This window comes from Dermacentor silvarum, chromosome 8 (genome assembly GCF_013339745.2).
Source record: "Dermacentor silvarum isolate Dsil-2018 chromosome 8, BIME_Dsil_1.4, whole genome shotgun sequence".
Lineage (NCBI taxonomy): Eukaryota > Metazoa > Arthropoda > Arachnida > Ixodida > Ixodidae > Dermacentor > Dermacentor silvarum.
The window spans coordinates 175,374,166-175,395,706 of NC_051161.1; the positions used below are offsets into that span (position 1 = coordinate 175,374,166).

General features: G+C 47.8%; 1 protein-coding gene across 3 annotated transcripts in view; it reads right to left on the bottom strand.

Annotated features, from left to right (window-relative positions):
- Positions 1 to 21,541, bottom strand: part of LOC119461863 (germinal-center associated nuclear protein) — a 340,872-nt gene that overhangs the window by 80,175 nt on the left and 239,156 nt on the right. For all 3 annotated transcript variants that reach the window (XM_049672737.1, XM_049672736.1, XM_037723233.2), the window contains 2 exons: positions 11,785 to 11,937; positions 6,867 to 6,981 (listed from right to left, as the gene is read on the bottom strand). In XM_049672737.1, coding sequence (XP_049528694.1) covers positions 6,867 to 6,981; positions 11,785 to 11,937 — 268 coding nt within the window. The remainder of the gene's footprint in view (positions 1 to 6,866; positions 6,982 to 11,784; positions 11,938 to 21,541) is intronic.

Below are 21,541 nucleotides of genomic sequence, written 5' to 3' on the forward strand. Positions count from 1 at the left end.
GCATTGCAGTTCAAAAAGGAACTCACGTGCTGATGTCACATCTCAGGCAACCTGTGTACGGCATACATTACCTTCCCACCTCATGCACTGAATAGTATCCAACTCCTTCAACCAGCCTCTTCATGCATATCTTGTTCAAATCTTGCTCCATCAACCACAAAGGCACACCTCAGGCAAACCTCAACAACTACTTAGTTGCTTTGTGCAACGGTTTCAATAGACTCACATTTGTTCCCTCACAGCAACAAGGCACGCTTTTGCTTTTTCAGCATCGGTAAACTGATACGGAAGAATGCCACCTCTACTTCATCAGACCCCACCAAACTCTGCTTCCTACGAAGGGGTATTGCTGCCTAGACAGGAGTGCGAGTTGAGCATTTGAATTCATCACCACCACATGTAAACACACTTCAATGGGCTTCTTCGATTTTCCACTTCTGGCTACCTGCGGGTTGCCAGAGCCAGCCAAGGGCGCCTTCGTTTTACTCGAGCTGGATGGTTCTGGCTACCCGCGGGTTGCCAGAACCAGCCAGGACAATTTTGGTCTGGCTGCTCCCTGGAAGTTCTCTGGCTAGCAGACAACAAAAAGAGGCGATGAGTGCTCACCGCCATCTTTGTGGGGACTTGACGGATTGCAACGCGGTCACTTGAGGACATTTACCTTGCTCAGCCAAATGGCTACAGTCACCTTCGGATTGCATTACTCGCGTTGTCTTCCTATGGTTCTAACGCACCATTACACCTTGAGAGGCGGTGCCATACGAGTACCATTTGAAGCCTTCTTTTGTGTGTGACTCGTGAATGCTTCTCTCCAGCCGTGAACAGCGCTCTCGATCATGCTTGCATGGTATCTTCATCTTGTTCCGTGCAAGCTGTCTGCTAAGTTGTAGACGCTCATCCTCACACATTGCGGTGCCTTTTCAGTACATATCTTTTTCTGGGGGTATTTCATATCTCTCGCATATATGCAGCGATATCTCCTTTTTCTGCAGTTAGCGAAGGTGTCGCATCTAGCCCGTGTTCGCTCCAGCCGTCTCTCCGTCGTATGCTTGGGTGGCAGCTCGAAACCGATGTGTTCTAACTATAGGCCATTGATGTTAAAGGAATGCACTGGTTGAGAGGAGTAATGGCCACATGAACATTAGCTTAATTATTCATCTCATGATCGACCAATACTATTTTTCGTGTGTAACTTTTCGCTGGTCAAGGGCAGCATGCATTTTCATGTGCCAGCCGCCACCCCAGTTCCTTCAGCAGAAGAACCATCAGCCGAAACAAACTTTCTGAAATCGAAGTCAAATATGTCGGCACGAAATTTTATGCATATAAGACGTACCCGATATCCTGCTTTCTCGTGTCTTGTCAGATGATGTCAAATGTTGCCGGTGGCCGACGTGATTTGCAAGCAGGCATCCTCGAGCGATTTCGCATCTTGGCATCGGAGGCGTCGCACGCCGTTTGTTGTGCTGTGCAAAGTAAGGTTCCCAGTGCACGTCCTGTGCAGAGTCACGCGAGATCTCGCAGAAGTGATCGTATTCCCGAATGCAACAATATATTTTCAAGCTGGCAACAGAAAAATGGACCGACTACGTCGAGCACGCGCCGCCCACGCCGGTAGCTGCCATGCTGGTAGCATGTTTACATTTATCCCGCGTCCAGCGCTGTCTCAGCGTTCGATTTTGCAAACTTCGGGCAGCTTCGGGTTGTCTTGGGATCCCAGCCCACGTGACTTCCTGTCAGGACCGGAACTAGCTGGCTGCCGTCTGGCTGCCGAAACTGTACCAGAACTCCGAAAATCGAAGAGGCCCACTGTTGCAGTCAGCATGGTGCTTTGCCGTGAGGTGGGCTGCGACGGCGGCAACAGACTGAGCTGGAAGCAGCAGGCTGCTTGCGAGACATCTTATTTTCGCTCGCTCTCCCATCTTTGTGTCTTGCTTTTGCACGGGGTTGTCATGCAGGTATAAGGAGTGACATGTCACCTGCGAAGTGACTTGTCACTTCTTGCAAATGACACTCTCGTGCTGGTCAAGGCACCACAAATTTTCATGAAACTGAACTTGCAGGGCTTATTTTGGGCAGATTTCAAGATCATAGCATACAAAACTAATGTTCAATGGCCTCTTCAAGCAGTGTCCAGACCTGGACTTGTAAAAGGAAACTTAGGCACGTATAGAAATAGGCTCAAGCGCTCTTGACAGGCATTCCCAAGTCCCAAAGATACCAACTTACAGATATCATGACTGATATTCTAGTCAAGATTTGCTGCTCTCGCAATGCTTCGAACAGATTACGCTGCTTGAGTAAAGGGTCTCGAAGTAAAGAAATCGCTGCCGACGGCAGAAGAGGTTTGGACACACCAATGAGATTAGAAAAGTATGGAGCCAGCTGATGCAGCACATGATAAGCCCGCAAATGTGCCGATGAAAAAGTTACTGCACATTTCCAGTCCTCCTTCCTGGTTTCCTGTGCACATTTTCTGCTGAACCTCGTAGATACAATCCTGTTTCGCCCAATGTCCCGGCACCAATGTTCGCGATTGAGAATGCAAAAACATTACCCAACACGGTTACGCTTATTTGCCGGTGGACATGTTTTAGGAAAACACGGTCTTTCAGGACCAGTGTTCAGTACACCACCAAACTGCAATCGTATGATACGTTTTCCGGCTACTCGACCTGGTGTGAACAAGAAAAAGACCAATGCACACACGATCGAGAGTAGTATGCGCCAGCCCCGGCAGCTTCTCCACAGTACTTGCTCACCTGTGTCACGTGAAAATTCTGGCACGCACTTCGGTTTCCTCTTCCAGTACCAATAAGTCTTCTTGCAGATACCAGCAAATCTCCTCATGGGTTGTCGCCTGTCAGTTATGCGATAAGCATTTTTACCCCTGTTTCACGGCGTGTGGTGCCGTACTGTATACGTTTAACACGCGATAACCCAAACACGCTGCCGTTCCCTGCTGCAGGCATCATGTCTGGCATTCCAGAGTTGCTCGCCAGCTCGATTTCGTTTCGGCTTCCCGTCGCCATTGCCAGGGGTGGGACTGCCCAAATTTCATTTTGGAGCCCTTTTTAGAGAAAGTAAAATTTCGTTTTGGAGCAGTTTGGAGCTGACAAAATTGCATTTTGGTGCGATTTGGGGGACAATAAAATTTCATTTTGAAGCAGTTTGGAGCCGGCAAATCTGAATTTTGGTGGAATAATGGAATATGGCAGCGCACTTCGAAACCACGACGAAACACAGAATAAACCTCCACAAAGCACTTAGTAGAAGTGTGCTTTGTAGCTATAGCATACTAGAATATGAAAAAGTGGGTCGAGTGGCGGCACGGTGCATGCTTTCCTATAAAGCCGAAAACATTGATAGCACTACGATCAAACTATATATTCCAGCGCCGACGCTCACGATGATAGCGGGAAATGCTCTCAAATTATGCAGTCCAATTGATGCGGTAACATAATTTCTGGGTCACTATATGTCACTGCAGACCCAGAGAGCTGCAATCAACCTTGGGCTGGTATACCAAAACTATTCAAATCTGTTTTTATTGCGATAGCAGTCTCCAGGCACATTTCTTTCATCGTTGCCATGATGTTCCGTATAAAGTCGAGGGGCGATACCATCGCCGCTGCGTGCTGTATTCTGTATGTGCGAGTGGCAGCTCACCTGCATGCATAAGGAAGGAAAGCGTGGAGGAAGCGCGCCATGTTCCATTTGGTGATTTCTGTGTCTAAAGGTACGTCGGATAGACTTTCTTGCACCTGTGGAGCTCGTGCTGAGTCGGTCATGCCGGATTATATGTATACTAAAGGACATTTAACTCAAAGGGGACCATTAAAAAAAATGTTTTGGAAAAGTCATGGAGAGCAGCATACGAAAAGCCTGGCACGAGCGTCACGAGCAAGGCACCGGGGCAAGGGAGGGGGGTTCTACTCCGGCGGCAGCTTTTTCTTTCTTTATTCAAAGATTACCCCGCATTGCCTGAAGGCGCTACAGCAGGGGGGTTGACATAAACAAATCTTCATTTTTATAACGAAAAAGGATTTTGTGAATAGGTCCGTCCTGGTACGCAATTCCCTTATTTTGAAAACATGGTCAGTTTTATATGAACGGTAATGAGGTTCTTTAAAGTATTTTTCTTTATTAACTCCTGCTTTATCATTAAATATCTGAAAAAAGAATTTCAACCGCAGTTTTCATCGGTGCGAGGAAAGCAGTTCCCACTCAAGTTCATTTTACGTTTCAGTGCAGCTCTCTCCCCTCTTGTACTGTCCCAAGACGAACCTAGCCGCCCGATTCTGAATTTTCTCAACTTCATCAATCAGTGTAACTTGCGAAGGATCCCATACGGCGCAGGCATAGTCTAGTACAGGTCGAACACATGTTAAATAGGCTGTCTTTCTTAAGTTTAGTTCCGAAGTTTTTAAATTGCGTTGCATAACATTTAGTGCCCTTCCAGGTCTCCCAACTACGTCGCTTACATGCGCACTCCATGAGCAATCAGATGAAAAGACTACAACTAGATATTTATATCTAACTGCTTCTTTTACAGGCTCATTGTTTAAGAAGTACTCAGTCTCTATTGGGTTCCGTTTCCTTGTAAAAGAAACGTGGACACACTTTGTATTATTTAGGTTCATTTTCCACATAGAGCACCAATTCTGAACACGTTCCAAGTCAGTTTGCAGTTGGGTAACGTCACTCCCACTCCTTATTTGGCTGTACACAACGCAATCATCCGCAAACAGTCTACAGCTGCATATGGCGCGGCTGCGCGGGCCCCATCTTGAAAGCGATCTGCAATGAGCCTAGGTGCGCAGAGGGTTCGAGAGGCAGCACAAAGGTCAATTCGCTCGCTGCTGCTGTCACGCGTTTGGACAGTGCATTTCCGTGGTCATTGAGCGAGATGTGTTCATGTTTGCTTGTGCGTGCGTGACAGCATGCTTGTTAATTTAGTTTGTAAGCAAATGTTTACGAGACTATACGGCCGATAAAACTACTATCCTTACTTTATATAGCTGTCTACTAATTTGCTATTGCAATCGATGTTTCGCCTTCTGGGAAAAACTGCGACTTTTATTCCAAATTCGCCATTATCCTTTCGTGATAGGTCAAAATGGCTCAGGCCTCGCCCATATGGGCATAAAAAAAAGATTAGAAGAGTCTTACATTACATCGGCCATGGGGACAGAGACCTCTGGCCGCTGAATCGATTGCAGCGCGCGCCTCCTTAATATCTAGTTCGCTCGCAGTGCAGCGCCGCTCGGCCCACTCAAGCGTATTCTAGTGCACTCTAAATAAAGCCGCTCCGACAGCAGCAACAACAGCTGGTAGTGGCGATCGCCGACCACTTTCACGAGTGTCTCATTTCAGGAATCGCCAGCCCTTTGTGCGCAGGCGTGAGTACAAGCAGGTGCAAGAGAGAAAATCTGAGAGCGTTTGCTCCTCCAATGTCTGACTTTGCCTAGATACGACAAAGAAGTTTCTTTGCTCGTTTTTTATGCGTTTGTCCATAGATGTGCCGGCATTGTGGCGTGAGGTCTGCTGGCGCAGTGCAATGCCGTGGACGATTGTTCGCGAGAATGCGCGCGCTGGCCATGCCAATGATCGAGTTTGTTTGCACTCCGATGCTGGCTGCCAGCGCGGCAACGAGGTGAAGCAGTGGACATTGAAGCCCCATTTGGTGATCTCTGTGTCTAAAGGTACCTCGGACGCACACGCCAATCCCAGAAGCTAAAGGTACGTCGGACAGACTTTCTCGTGCCTGTGGCGCCCGAGCCGAGTCAGTCGTGCCGGATTATACGTATACTGAAGGACATTTAACTCAAAGGGGACGCTCGACGTACCTTTAGACACAGAGATCACCAAATGGGGCGTCAGTGCCCACTGCTTGACATGATTCACCAAGCCGGCAGCCAGCGTCCGACTCGCAGCATAAACAAACTCGTGCATGGGCATGGCCAGCGCGCGCAATTTATCCAAAAATCGTCCACGGCATTCCACTGCGCCAGCAGACTTCACGCCACAATGCCGGCACACCTATGGACAAATGCATAAAAAAACGAGCAAAGAAACTTCTCTTCCGTAGTACCAAGGCAAAGTCAGACATTCAAGGAGTAAATGCCCCCAGGTTTTCTCTCTTACCCCCCCTCGTACTCGCGCCTGTGCACATACGCCTGGCGATTCCTGAAACGACACTCATGGCACTTTTCGGATGCGCCGAAAAGTAGTGTACGCAAATTACGAGAAACTGCACGGGAGGCACCGTCCTGCAGTGTGCAGAATGTGAACGGCCGCACTCTTTTTCGGAGAACAAATCCGCTCACTGTTCGTGGCCGGAGCCATTCTGGCGCAGCGTGGCACAATTTCAGTCAATTTTCTGTGTTTGTATCAATTGAAATGGCGCAATTGGCACAGGAGTCACATCCTTGCATCTCAAAACATACACACTAGGAAAATGACAACATGTGCCTCGTGCAGCTTGGGCCTTACCACCTTGACGTGCACTGGCACCTCGTGCTACAATAATTCTTGCCGAGTGGGTACATGAAAACTTGCCGCCAAAATACCCTGCTCGAAGAAGCTGCTGACCCAATCCGAATTCGAGGAGCGCAAATGTAAGGATGCCAGCATGTGTCTCGGGTCGCTTGAGCCCCGAAAGATCTGTGTGCGTAGGCGTCTCGTGCTGCAACAATTCAGACAATGCTTTGTATTACGAAGATGTAAACTACAGAAGAGTCTGCCCAATTTTTTAGTGACTTGAGATCTTTCCCAGTTGGTACATTTTTTCTCTCGTTTTTTCCCAAAATGTATGAACAAGGTACACATAACAGTAAATCTCTTCACTACAAGAGATGACCCACTTGGATGTTTGACCTCTGGTGCAACAATGCTCAGTTCAAGGAGCTGCTCCGAGGCTGCCACGGCTGCAAGGTGGTCCAGCGTGCAGTTGTACAGCTTGATCATGTCGTTGGGGAACTGCAAAATACACGAGTTGTGGAATGATACAATGCCTACTTGTTACTGTTACTCAAGTATAATCATGCACTGCGAATGGCAACAATGCACACTGTTGTACTATCGAACCAAAAAGTTTACGGACCAAGGGATCTGACAAAAAGATGAATATCTCCGTAGCCTCAAAACGCCCAGCCGGGTATTCCCATTTCCAGCCTCTACTAGTATATGTGAACAACATTGTAATGTACGGCTTTACAGCTACTTTTAAAGGCTGCTCGCACATTTAGCATTTACTGAGATCCTGTGGTCCGTAAACTTTTCTGGTCGATAGCACATCTAAGGAATATGGTGCCTGCCACAGACAAATTGGATGCTGCCACAAGCTAGTTCTAGACATATTATTACTAGGACTATTAATATTTAAGAAAATAAAGCAATTACAGTGAAGCGTCGGTAAACGAAATTGCTGCCTAAATGGGCTTGTGTTTGGTTGATTTTGCAAAACGGCAACCGAAAGCGAAACGGAATGTCCAATCTGAGCGGCATTGCAATATTCATCAGTGTTAGCACCTTTCCTTTTCAAATTTCCTCTCCAGTTCTGCAGTTTTTCACCAAGGAGGATTTTGCTGGCTTTTGTTTGTGCCATGGCTAGCGTGGCTCTACTGTGGCTTCTGTGGCTTCTTGGTGTGTGTGTGTGGTGAGCTTACTTCGCCCGGAAGATGGAGGCAAGGAAATGCCCACAGAATGCGCTCACGAAGATCAAAGTTATCTATTACTTCGGCAGTGGTTGCTTCACTAAAATGTAGGCTTGTGTGAATAGTGCTTTTTTGGTTCGAAGCAAATAGTAATTCTTCTCGAATAATTTCTAATAGTAGCAAGTAAAGAAAAAAAAAAAAAAAAACAGCAGAGGGCTAAGGTCCGGGATTTATTCAAGGAAAGTAAACAACTCGATTATTTAAGAAAATCTACAAATTTTCATGCAAAAACACTAGCTGTTTCACATGCTGGGGTTGGAGGTGCTCCCTTCTGCAGCTTACAACGGCTCCTGCAGTGGAAAGAAGCCTTTCACTTCTTGTCTGGGTGGCTGGTATCGAAAGATACCTGCGGGCAGCTGCAACCAGGGTTGGGCAAAGGTGGCTGCCCTTGCTTTTCCACCACACAAGGGGGTCTTTGGACCGGGCAAGAAGGGGGCCTTCTTGCCCAGCAACCTCATCCGAGATAGTACGGCTTGACTGATGATGTGCACACGAACTGAGGTGTGTAAAAGCACTCCACACAGAGTCCCCTGATGGGTCTGCAGAGCAGGTGCTGGTCTCACTTGTTGCTGTACCATGTTGATCAACTGGCACAGTCTCTTCTGCTGCCGTTGCGAGTAGAGTGAATGCCCATTGCTTTGCGGGTCGTTCAGGATAACAAACATCTTTGTATTTAGGATCGACCAACATTGCCAATGCAGGAAGGCGCGACATCTTGATATCAGGGAACCTCGTCTTGATGCTATGCAAAAGGCTTGAGGCAAGCAATGCTGCCTCACCACCTTCGGAAACTTGTTGTGGGGATTGAGGGAGGCGCCGGCTCTGCCATCCCTCGCTTTCGTTCCCCACTCGCCTTATTCCCCGCCCACGCCGCCTAACCGGTTCACACGGTGGCGCTGCGCACGCGGCGGTTGGCGGTGAGGGCGGGGCACTGACGTCACGCGGCCGTGTTTCGGCTGCTAGTGGCGGAGCGTGGCTCGCTCTTCTCTCCGGGACCAGCGCACGGTACGTTCATGCATTCCTCTCGTTCACCGACACCTTTGTGACTAGGACTGGGGCTCTTGACTGTTTGCAAGGCGCCGAGTGTTTTTCCTCTTTGGATTTGCGGTCTGGATATTGGCAAGTCCCCATGGCAGAGGCTGACCGCTACAAAAGCACCTTCGTCACACCGGACGGATTATACGAATTTAATGTCATGCCATTCGGCATACGTAATGCACCCGCTACTTTCGAGCGTATGATGGGCAGCATCTTGCACGGTCTTAAGTGGCACACGTGTTTGTGCTACCTAGATGATGTAGTTGTCTTCTCACCTGATTTCCCGACTCACCTCCAACGACTAAGAGAGGTAGAGGAGACGAGGCTCGCACGCTGGGCGCTCCGTTTGCAAGAGTACGACATCCGAGTCGTGTACCGCTCTGGACGCAAGCACACCGATGTTGACGCTCTCTCCCGCTTGCCCATTTCACGTGACTTGCACAGTTTTACTAAGGCTGGCCTGCAGCTTAACATCAAAAAATGCTTCTTTGCTGCTTGTAAGCTTACCATATTAGGTCACGCCGTATCCAAAGAAGGAGTGCTTCCAGATCCTGCAAAACTCCGCGCAGTTGCAGAGTTTCCCAAACCCACCAACCTGAAGACACTAATAAGTTTCGCCGGGCTCTACTCCTATTTTGCCGCTTTGTGAAGAACTTCGCTATCATGATCGCCCCTTTGACTCAACTGCTGGCTGGAGACAACGCCCAATCTGCCTGGTCGCAAGATAGCGATGACGCGTTCACGACCCTTCGCCATCTGTTCACCTCTCCTCCCATTTTGCGACATTTTGACCCCGCTGCCCCAACTGAGATCCATACAGACGCTAGTGGAGTCGGCCTCGGGGCGGTTCTTGCCCAACGCAATCGTGGTCTTGACGAATACGTCATTGCTTATGCTAGCTGCACGCTGACAAAGTCGGAGCTAAACTACTCTGTTACAGAAAAGGAGTGTTTAGCCATACTCTGAGCCCTTACGAAATTTTGACCTTACTTATACGGCCGCCAAGTTGATGTAGTAACGGACCACCATGCGCTGTACTGGCTCTCCTCTTTGAAAGACCCCTCTGGCCGTCTCGCACGCTGGGCGCTCCGTTTGCAAGAGTACGAGATCCGAGTCGTGTACCGCTCTGGATGCAAGCACACCGCTGCCGACGCTCTCTCCCACTCGCCCATTTCACGTGACTTGCACCGTCTTTGCCCACTCAACTTTGTCGTGTCAGCACTTGCCATTGATGACATGCGCTCTGAGCAGAGCAAACCCCCGTGGATGTCTTCGCTTTTGGAGTTTCTCGCTGATCCTGCCACTGTTACAGCGTCTAAGACGCTATGGCGGCAGGCGCATCACTTTGTTATGCGCGATCAACTCCTCTACCATCACAACTATCTCCCCGAGGGTCGGCAATGGCTCCTCGTAATACCGCGTCATCTTCAGGCTGATTTATGCGCATCGTTTCACACTGATACCCAATGTGCACACGGTGGCGTGTTAAAGACCTACACCCGCCTTAGACTCTGGTATTACTGGCCTGGTATGTACAAGTTCGTTCGCAAGTACGTTCGCTGCTGCCTCGACTGCCAGCGCTGAAAGTCGGTCCCTACTTCCCCTGGTGCACCTTTGCAACCGCTTCCTTGTCCGTCCCGTCCTTTTGATAGCGTCAGAATCGACCTTTAGGGTCCGCTTCCCTGTACTGGGGCTGGCAACCGCTGGATTATTGTTGCAGTGGATCATCTCACACGCAATGCAGCAACCGCTGCACTTCCATCTGCCACTGCCCAAGATATTGGATTATTCATACTGCAGCATTTTGTTCTTCGTCTCGGAGCCCCTCGGGAACTTCTTAGTGATCGAGGCTGCGCTTTTCTATCTGAAGTCGTGACGTCACTTCTGAAGGAGTGTCACATCATCCACAGGACCACTAGCGCATACCATCCGCAGACGAACGGGTTGACGGAGCATTTCAACCGTACTCTTGGCGACATGCTCGCCATGCACGCCGTGTCCGACCATTCGAACTGGGAAGCTGTGCTTCGGTTCGTCACGTTCGCCTATTATACTGCCACTCAAGCCACCACTAGTTTTTCTCCGTTTTTCTTACTGTATGGCCGCGAACCTTCCTGCACCATCGATACCATTCTACCCTACCAGCCTGATTCATGAGAATGTGTTCCTGTCTCTCAAGCTGCGCAACATGCTGAAGAATGCAGACAACTCGCCCGCTGTCTTACCACCGCAGATCAGACACAACAGAAGCTTCGTCGTGGTGGCTCTGACCCCCCAAGCTTCCCTTCCGATTCATTGGTTTGGCTGTGGGTTCCATCTTTAGCTCCCGGCCTTTCTTCTAAGCTGCTCCCACAATATCATGGACCTTACCGTGTTATTGCACAAACTTCTCCCGTGAACTATGTCGTAGAGCCTGTGTCACCGTCTTCTGATCAGCGCCGTCGCGGTCGCGAAACTGTTCACGTAGATCGGCTCAAGTCCTTCTACGATCCCTCTATGCTACTTTATGCTTAGATCGCCAGGATGGCGCCTTTTCCTATGGGGGACAAATGTAATGAAGAAGCGCTGGTTAGCACGGCGCATCCCCAGCGTATGAAATGTAACGAAGAAGTGCCGGTCAGTCAGGCGCATCACCAGCGCTTTACGCACGGGGCCGGTTCTGACTGCTCGCAGGGTTCCGATTACCGCACCGAGTTCGATCTCTCACTCCTTGCACATCCTGTATATAAACACCTTGACAAAATAAATAAACAAATAAATAAACATAGTACACAGGGCAACAATTAGCCAGATGATAACAGTTGGCTCATTACAAAGCAAAAAAGAAATAAAAACATGCTTATGTGAAGCACTCACAAACACAGCCATATAGTTGTGTTTGGCCCCTTACGAGTTAAGCTCGCGCAGATGTTTGACTGAAGCCTTTCTAACGGCAGATTTAAATTCTCTAGCGCGACTTGTTTTGAGGTGGCAGATTAATGCTTTTCCCTTCACCGGTTGACCAGAGCTGTGATTGAAAAAGGCTTACCTGCCAACGCAGTCCGTGTTGGGTCAGGTCACTGTTGATGGTATCGAAAACCAGCTGGTAAACGCCTGTCCTGACGAAGTCTCTTAGCAGGCTAGTCCGCAGCAGAGGGGGCACAACACGAGACTGTGAACACCACCACACTGCCTCCTCCAGCTGGAACAGAAGTGATTCCATCACAGTGTACTTGTGCTGTACTTTCGTTTATTCGACTCCGGTTATTACAAGTTTTTGGTAAATTCAATTCTGCAACATAAGGCAGCCTTGCATTTGGGAGTAAGCCCCTTAGAGTAAACTCGAAGGGACAGAAACAAGAGTTCTGAAGTGACACAAAAAACAAGAGCACTCTAGTTTTAATTGAAAAGCATTGATGCCTGCATTCACTATTATGCTAAAGAGCAAGTGCCAACTAATAGATACCGTCAAATTGGCAAATGCTCGCCAAGAAATGCTTCGCGTTTAAAAAGAACCGCGCATGACTTAACGTCATAGCACAGACCAACGGAAACCTTACAAGTGCATTGCATCGCTCAAAGGAACATTATTTCAGTACAGCGCTATGAAGCTTTATTAAAACCGACCCAACTAAATTTTGGAACTACTTGAGTGAAAAAAAGAACAGTTTCACAGATTTCTGGTAATGGCGTCATTATTAATGAACAAAGAAGCATTGCCGAACAATTCAATGTATACCATATTTATTCGCATAATGAACACGCTTTTTTCCCTGAAAAATATGCGAAAAGTTGGGGCAGTGCGTTCATTATGCAAGGTAAAATATTAAGCGATTTTTTTTCTGCGGCCACCTCTAAAAAAGTCGCAGTTTCACCCAACAGGCAAACCATTGATTGCAATGGCAAATGTGTAGAAAGCTATATGAAGTAAGGATAGTAGTTTTATCGGCCGTATAATTTTGCAAACATTTGCTTACTATGTATATCAAGAAGCATGGTGTCAGCGCGCACAGGCAAACATGAACACATCACATTCGATGACACTTGCTGTCAAAATGCTGGCACGAGCAAGCGCTGCAGCAACAGCTAGTAAAGGGACCTTCGTGACTCTCGAGGGCTGCCGCGGCTTGTTATAAACTTTATTTGAAATAGTTTTGCAATGAATTAGACGTTGATATTGTTGGGTCTCACTCGGGCTCTTGGGACAAAGGAACGACAACACAGTAGTGCAAACAATCAAAAGGGCATGTATTGAACCTTTCATGCACTAATGCACACTAGCCAAATTACAACCAATAGAACATTCACACGGGCGCGCGACAAATCAAGGTAGCTTTGTTTACCACGCGATGCCATCCTAGGCCCGCACGCTTGCGTCACGCTCCCTGACTGCGCGCGCAGCCGCGGCTCGAGGCTTTGCCCGCCCCGCGCTAACGCAAAAAAAAAAAAAAAAAAACATATCCGGTGGGTTTGAGCCTCCTATGCTTAATATATACGACAATAGGACAGTGCGAAGTTATAATGCAAAACTTGTAGCATACGAACGGTACTGTGCTTGTACTGGATGTTGTCAACGTGTGACTGCGATCCCAATGAGCGTTACAGTTATAAAAGTTGCCTAGGCGTAGTTCTTCGTTTAGTTATTATTTATATATGAACACTTCAGCGAGAGATCTTTTTCATTAAGCAGGCCGAACCAGCTTATTAATTGTGAAGCAGAAAGCTCCTCCTGAAGAACAGATGAGTTGTAAGGAGAGTGCGGCGAGAGTTACTCCTTTGAATAAGTCTGACACAACACTCTTAAAAATAAACCATGCACAGCTTAATATTTTATTACGGTTTAGCACGGAGAATGAAAGCAACACGGGACTAAAACAACATATAAAAAAAATTGCTGCTGCATTTGTGCACTGTTTGCTCCCCGAGAATGCCCGAGTTCCCCGACTATCCATGCAGGGCAAAAGAGAGAGGTGGTGAGTGAAGCTTGCTTAGTTTATATTTAATTGACAAAGGCTCAATTGACACAGGGCATAGATTTGAGGTACGGGCTGGGTAGTTATTTAATTTTTGTAAAAATGCACGATACAATTGTTACAACATACAGATTGCATAACAACATGGTATGAAGTTTTTTGTGTAAAACTGGCTAGAACTCGTGTGAAGCAAAGAATCATGAGCCATTCCACTCTGTGATGGTATATGACCAGCGAAGCTGTTTAGCACTCGACACAGAGGTGACAGAATTTTAATCAGAGGTACAAACACATTTTTATTTGTCTTGAGCAGCGATGGCGGTAATCGCGACGAAAGGCACACACAAACGCACGTGCACACACACATTTATGCCTGACAGGCGGTACACACGCTCACACAGACATTTCTTGCTCACAGAGAACAAGATGCATGACTGTCCCGCCACCCTGGGAGAGCGGCAGGAAACTAGGCACGCAAAAGTTGGAACAACAAAGAGAGTACCCCCGGAACCCTAGCCATAAACAGCTGTAAAACCTGGCAACCTTTCAGTTTTCATCGTAAAGGAAACAGTTAAGAAACATTATGCGCTGGTTTTTCTGAAAAATTAGCAGTGGCTTAGCTCGGCTATGCCAGGATATACGTAGGTCGGTCGCATCGTTCAGAACCTGGTGGCACGGGCGGGTAACGATACCCATTGGTAACGCGAAAGAGTGGAACCTTCTGCTCAACGAGAAAGTTCTTGCACGTTGTAGAAACCCGCGCCACGGTTTCAGCCCACTCAGGCAGCGCCGCTAAACTCGAACGTTTCACGCATGGCACTACTTACCGGCGTCAAGTCTTTCATGTGCCACAGTCTTTCACAAACGTCGCACACATATCCAAACGGATTGTTTACGAAGTCCGTCTCGAAGGTCCGAGTCACATTGGCACTTTCGCTAAGTTTCACCGTGTAGTCAGTCAATCAGCGAGCCTTGACATCATCGACGGCGTCTTGTTGTTGCTTCTGCTGAGATGGTCGGGCACGTCGCTCAGCCTCCTGGCGATGCCGCTTTGCTAGACGTTCCTCCCTTTGCTCCGGTGTCTCCGAAGCACGTTTAGCCTTCTTCTGTACGTTCTTCCTACGCTAAACCGCTAATTGCCAGGCAGACTGGGCATGGTGGCACCGAAAGAATGCGGCTCAACCCTCGGCTTTTTGTTGTGCAGTTCTGCCTCCTGCGCACTGCATACTGCCTGGAGCACACCGTGGTACGGTGGCTATGTACGAGCACGGCGATCTCATCTGCCATCAAGCTGCTGATCAGCTTTTGATGCCACCCATCAGACCACCTCATCATGCGACAGCAAGCGCAGAGGGCGGCACGCAGCTTCTGCAAGTAGAGACACCTTGCGGAACGAGTATAAAGCGACACCCTTCGGAATACTCGACCACTGGGCATGGTGGCACCGAAAGAATGCGGCTCAACCCTCTGCTTTTTGTTGTGCAGGTGAGAAAGGATTACGGCAAGTGTTACCGTTCAAGCAACCCTTTTCTACTGGTGCTGCCATGCCCTTGGTTGTGTTGTTTGATGTGTTTTGCCTCCGGAAGTTACTGCTTTTAGGAGGGGACATTGAAACTAACCCCGGGCCCGAAACTGCTCAAATCTTGAAGCAACTTAAGGAAATCACAGCTGATATTAAGGATATCAAAGAAAACCGCCTGGTAGAAATTGAAAAAAAAAAAAAGGTAGACGCTTTATCAAAACTTGAAGACAAGGTCACTTTATGCCAAAACCGGCTTTCACACATTAACGAAGTTGTTTTGACCCTTGAAAAGAAAATAGACGAATTAGAGAACCACAGTAGATGACCTAATTTGATTATTTTTGGCCTAACAGAACCAGAGAGTGAAAACAGCGAATCACTGGAAACAGCCGTAAATAAAGGTATCTTCCAAGAGCTTCTCAAAATGAACCCGATAGCTATTGAACGAATACAAAGATTAGGTCGACCGTCCACAAATAAGAAACGACCGGTCATCCTGCGATTGTTCGATACAAGAGACAAAACGTTAATTTTTAAACAGTGCCACAAGCTGAAGAACACTACTACAGTAAAAGCTCGATGATACGAATCTCACGGGGTCACGAAAAATATTCGTATTAGCCGAAATTCGTATCATCGAAACACAATTAAAACTACTGTCGAATCTCGATAATTCGAACTCGAAGGGGCCCGAAAATTTGTTCGAATTAAAAGGACGTATTTTTGAAGTATTCGTGCACCATAGCACGATGCACGAACGGTGCGAGTCGTGAAATATCGTGGCGCGCAAGCGCATAGCAAGCGCGGGCCACGAAACTGCCCATGCCGGCTAAAGGTCGCTTCCCGATAACGATAGAAAACGAAGCTTCAGGGAGCGACCGGGCGGCGCCGGCACGCGGGTGCGCGCGGAGACCGTCGAAGGTGAGGGAGGGGGGCGGCTGGGAAGCGGATTTGGCCGCGTCAACTCCGCCGCTTCGGTGGCTCCCCTCGCCCTCCCTCTCAACTCCCTCGTAGCTCTCTCACCTTCGACTCCGTGCGCACATCTCCGTGCGCGCCCGCCGCCGTGCTGGCGCCAGCTTATTTTAGCCGCTCCCTGAAGTTTCGTTTTCTGCCGTTATCGGGAAGCGGGCGTTTGTGGGCGTGGCAGTTTCGTTGGCCCGACTGTGCCTCCGCCGCTGCTTCCCTCTGCGCTGTTGCCGCAGCGTGCAAGGTCAACATGTGACTAGAAAATAGAGGAGAAGGGTTCACTGCCATCACTCTAGTCGGCACGTACACGCTTGTTCCGGCGCGATGCAGAAACGGCGACCTTGCAATTTGAGAGAGGGGGAAATTTCCGCCGCGGGTTCTTTTTTTTTCCCCCTGTTCCTTCGCGCGCGGCATTGAGGGGTCTTTCCTGAGCTCTATGGCGGTGTCGGAGCAATGCCGGTCGGAGGCACCGCCGCGTTATTTGGCGCGCTGCTAAGAGCATTGTCGGTACGCGGTATGTTCGAAGTAAGCGTGTTCGAATTAACGAGATTCGACTGTAGCTAAATTAAAGAGTCAGAGGTGAACTACCTCAGGCACGTGTACGTAAAAAGCATTTATTTCTTGAAGCGCCACCGCTTCAAACTCTTCGCGCCCAGTCGCGGAGTCCGCGCTGTCCGGCGCCACGCCTACGCACCAAAAGAGGAGAGAAAGCTCGTGACTGCGCGCTGTTCTTTTTCGCGGCCGTCGGTGGGGCGGCGTTTATTCGTATCAACCGACACAGGCTGAAAATCGATTCGTAACAACCGTTCTCTAGCACGTTGCAAAGTAATGGGGCTCGGGCGGGACCACAGAAAAATTCGTATCATCCGGAAATTCGTATTAGCCGTGATCGTATCATCGAGCTTTTACTGTATATCGATAAGTGAAGACTATTCACGAAAAGTTCGTAAGGTTAGAAGGAAGCTGTGGGCAAGAACGAAAGAAAACCGCGAGAAGGGTGACAAAGTTTCCTTAGCTTTTGACAAATTGTACATCAATAGGACGGCTTATATTTGGAGCGAGGAAAAAAATGAAAGAATTCCTGTAAAAAAAAAAAAACGACGCAGAAAAACCACAACGCCCAACGACCCGCCGTCACGCACAAGCGCAGAAATAGGCACGACAGTCGCCGATGTTCCGGATAATGTTTGAGAACATGTTTAGAAATCTTCGAACCTGCCATCCACAGAAATTCAGTTTCAGCCAAGGAAAAACTTCTGCGTATCGTGAATTTTAATGCTCGTAGCGTGGTGAACAAGACAGATTCCCTAGAAATTCACTTGCTACAGCACGATCCGCATATCGCAGTCATAACGGAAACGTGGTTGCCTAGCGACATAACAAATGAACTTGTTTTTCCACCCCGTTACAAAGTATTTCATAAGGATAGACTACGCAGAGGTGGCGGTATAGCCGTTCTAGTTAAAGATCAAATCGGAGCTACACTTATCGGTGATACTCCCGAACTAGAGTGCCTATGCGTCAGGTTATCGTGCTGGGGTCAATGCTTTGTGCTGTTCGCATTTTATAGACCACCTGATGCCACACCAGACTACTTGAATAAACTTCAAGAACACATGTCTCTCTACCAAAATAAGAAAATTTTTTTGATTGGCGATCTTAACTTGCCTGGTGTTAATTGGGAGCTCTCCAAGCAAACAATAAGGCTGATGCAAATGCCAACATTATATTTGACATTATGCTAACACATGATCTTATTCAAGTGGTTAATGAACCCACACGTGTACAAGGGTCATCATGTTCTATATTAGATGTTATTTTTTTAAACCGAGCCTTTTCCGAGCATACCGTGTCAATCGAAGATGGTTTATCTGACCATTACCTTGTTGCGCTTTCTTTGCCCATTGCCATAACTACCGTTCCTAAAATTGCCAATACCAAATCTTTTAAATATTACACCAGAGCTGATGACGCCAGCATCGTTGACTACATGCAGATAGTGGTAGTGATGTGTGTACACTTTGGACCGTGTTTACTACAATGTGCAGGCATTGCATAGATACATTCATACCCACTAAAACTAAGAAAGTCAATAAAAGTACGCCTTGGACGACGCGTGCAATAGTACAACAAAAGCGCAAAATCAAACGAGCAAAAAAGAAGCATCCACGCACGGTCGCCATCACGGAACTACAAAAAAAGCTGTCATGCGCCGTGCGTGATTCAAAAAATTGTTATTTTACCACAACATTGCCCAACTTCATAAAGAACGCACCGGATAAGTTTTGGGGATACCTTGGCAATAGCAAGAAGACTGTTACGGAAATTGCAGTTAATGCAACCATTCTTAACGACTTGAATGCCATCGCATAACATTTTAACAATTATTTTCATAGCGTATTCTCCTGTGCACGTTCAGGCCCATCTTTGAGTTCTGCAGTGTTAAAAACCAAAATAATTCCGGGCCCTGACAACGTCCCGAATGTGTTTCTTAGGCGATACGCCGAAGATATTGCTAAGTTCTTAGTTGTATTGTTCAGAGCATCTTTGTTATGCGTGAAATTCCCTGAAGATTGGAAGATGGCTCGAGTTGTTCCGGTCTTTAAGAAAGGCGATCGATTATTGCTCGAGAATTACCGCCCCATATTTTTTTTTATTTATTTAGAAATACTGCAGAGTCGCTTGACTCCAAGCAGGAGTGGGCACAAGAAAAAAAAAAAGACAGAGAACACAGCAACAACGGCAATAAGAACCAAATACGGAAAATTAAGACATGAAACACTGCAATTTAAACAGTACAAGAACACCTTCTTGCCAAATACAGAAAACGAAGACATGAAACACTGCAATTGAAACAGTATAAGAACACCTTCACCCACGCATTTTCTTCAAGTTTGTAATAAATACGTCAACACTGGGGCTATCGACAACTTCTTTCAGCAATTTGTTCCAAGCGCTTACGGTTCTAGGAAAAAATGAATATTTAAAAATGCCGTTTTGAGCGCTGTATTCCTTGATCATTTTCCCATTATCAAAACGAGAGCTTGTGCGCAGAGTGTGGCGGGTAATAAAGTTGTGATTATTAATTTGTATTAAGTTGTTATATATTAAGTACAAATATTTTAATCTGCATTCGGCACGTCTCGCTTTAAGTGTATCAAGACCAAGATAATCAATCATTTCTGTCACACTATCAGTGCGTTTATATTTGTTGCAAATGAATCGAGCCGCGGCTCTTTGAACTTTTTCTAAGTTGACAACGTTTTTCTGTCTGTAAGGGTCCCATAGACACGAAGCATACTCCAGACATGGCCCCGTACCAACGCTTTATATGCTGCTAATTTCACTTTCTTAGAGGCTTTTGAAAGCTTGCGTCGAATGAACCAGAGAGATTTGAAAGCCTTGGTGCTAATTGTATTAATATGAAGATCCCAACTCAGATTGTGTGTAATTGTAACTCCGAGATATTTAACGGCCGATGATTCCTTAAGTACAACGCCATCTACAGAACAAGAATGACGCAAAACGGTTTTGTTCTTGCATATACGGAGGACTAAGCACTTATCAGCGTTTAAGAACATGTTCCATTTCATGCACCGGCAACGATCAAATGCCAAGCGCAAACGCTGGGCAAATGCCTGGCGCACCAGCTGTGTGCCGTGTGACGTCACTTCTCCTCGCGCATGCGCAGCACAGCTCTCCAGGAGCCACGCAAAACTGCTCAACCTCCGCCAGTGTACCTCACGCTACAATAAACCTTTCTGTCACTTCATCTGCATTAACGTTTGTCGCTCGATGCACACTAACCAAAAGGAGTCCTGCCAGCTGCTCATCAGTCATTGTGGATCTTGTGTACATCATCATCCTGCGCAAAGCAGAAAAGCTCCTCTCCACCTTGTGGGGATGCGCGACTCTCACGCGTCCCCTGATGTTGTTTTCCCCGCATGTCTCCTGTAGTCCGGCTTCTCTGCGTGGCTAAGCCCGGCGGTGGTTGCGGCGCGTTGCGAGAGATGGCGCCAGTGTCGCGATGCTAAAGCCACCGAACGGCGGGGGCACTTGGGAGAAAAAGGTCGAAGGCGCCTGGCGCTCTCTTTTTGGCTGGGGATCGGCGACCAACACCCACGAACGCCTCACGCGTGCGCCGGCCCGCTTCGCACGACCGTCGCGCGAGGCTTAGAGCGGGACACCGGTATGGACGAACACGAATCGTTCGAGCGCGCCACCGTTCACGTGACTGTACACGTGAACGACTAGGCGATGGTGTCATAGCAGGGGGCGAACGTATTCGCTCGCTATCGGGTCGTGGTGAGTCGGACTTCCTTGATTTGTCGCGCGCCCGTGTGAATGTTCAATTGGTTGTAATTCGGCTAGTGTGCATTAGTGTATGAAAGGTGCAATAAATGCCCTTTTGATTGTTTGCACTACTGTGTTGTTGTTCCTTTGTCCCAAGAGCACACATGTGAGACCCCACAACCTCGACGCTTGTGCATGGTAAGGTTTCTCCAATTCGTAACAATGACTTTATGTTGGGAAACATGTTTTCGTCAGTGGACTTAATCAAGCTAGATATGTTGTGTTCCCTTGCGCAGCTCTCTCTCAGCTCTATCTTGAGAGAACATGGAGCCAGGAGGTCTATTTCCCAGAACGAACACATCATTTCTCAGTTTTTCCAGGTCAACTGAGGTAACTGCAGGTGGTAAAAGCTGGAGCAGGGCAAGACCAACTCGATCGCTCTTTGGGAAGCGACTGTCCATTTCCTGAATAACGTGGTCCACAAACACTGAGGCAGTAGTACTCGCGCATGTCTGCCACTGCAGCATTCGCCCGGTTGCGCTTAAACCCTAGAAGCCGAGGCTTCGTGATAGCTGTGTTCGCAGACAAAGCAAGCTCTTCCAGTCTCAAACCAGTCGTTCTACTTGGCCTCGATTTGCTCACGCTCGTGTTTCACAGGGTCGATGGTATTGTCTATCATGTTGTTGGCTTCAACAATGTCCCCATCTCAATTTTGAAGCTTCGCAGCTATGGGTCAGACAAATTCCGAAACGTTCCTGAGTATTACGAAAGGCACAATCATGTCAGACACTCGTAACCTGCAAGAACTGCTTGAGTCCTGAGACCTGCGTAACTTGAGACCTGCATAACCTGCTTGAGTAGAAATGCCAAACACTTTTGTCAATGCCGTATGCTTCTGGCATTGCCACTGTGCCAAGGCAGTCCATAATTGACACGTATAGCAGCTGGAAATTTTCCAGTGCAGTATGTCATTCAATCCACCTGGTCTTGCAGAGGCCCTTCAGCCTCCTGCTTGTTATTTCGCTGCTTGACTGTGAAACAACAAACTCCAA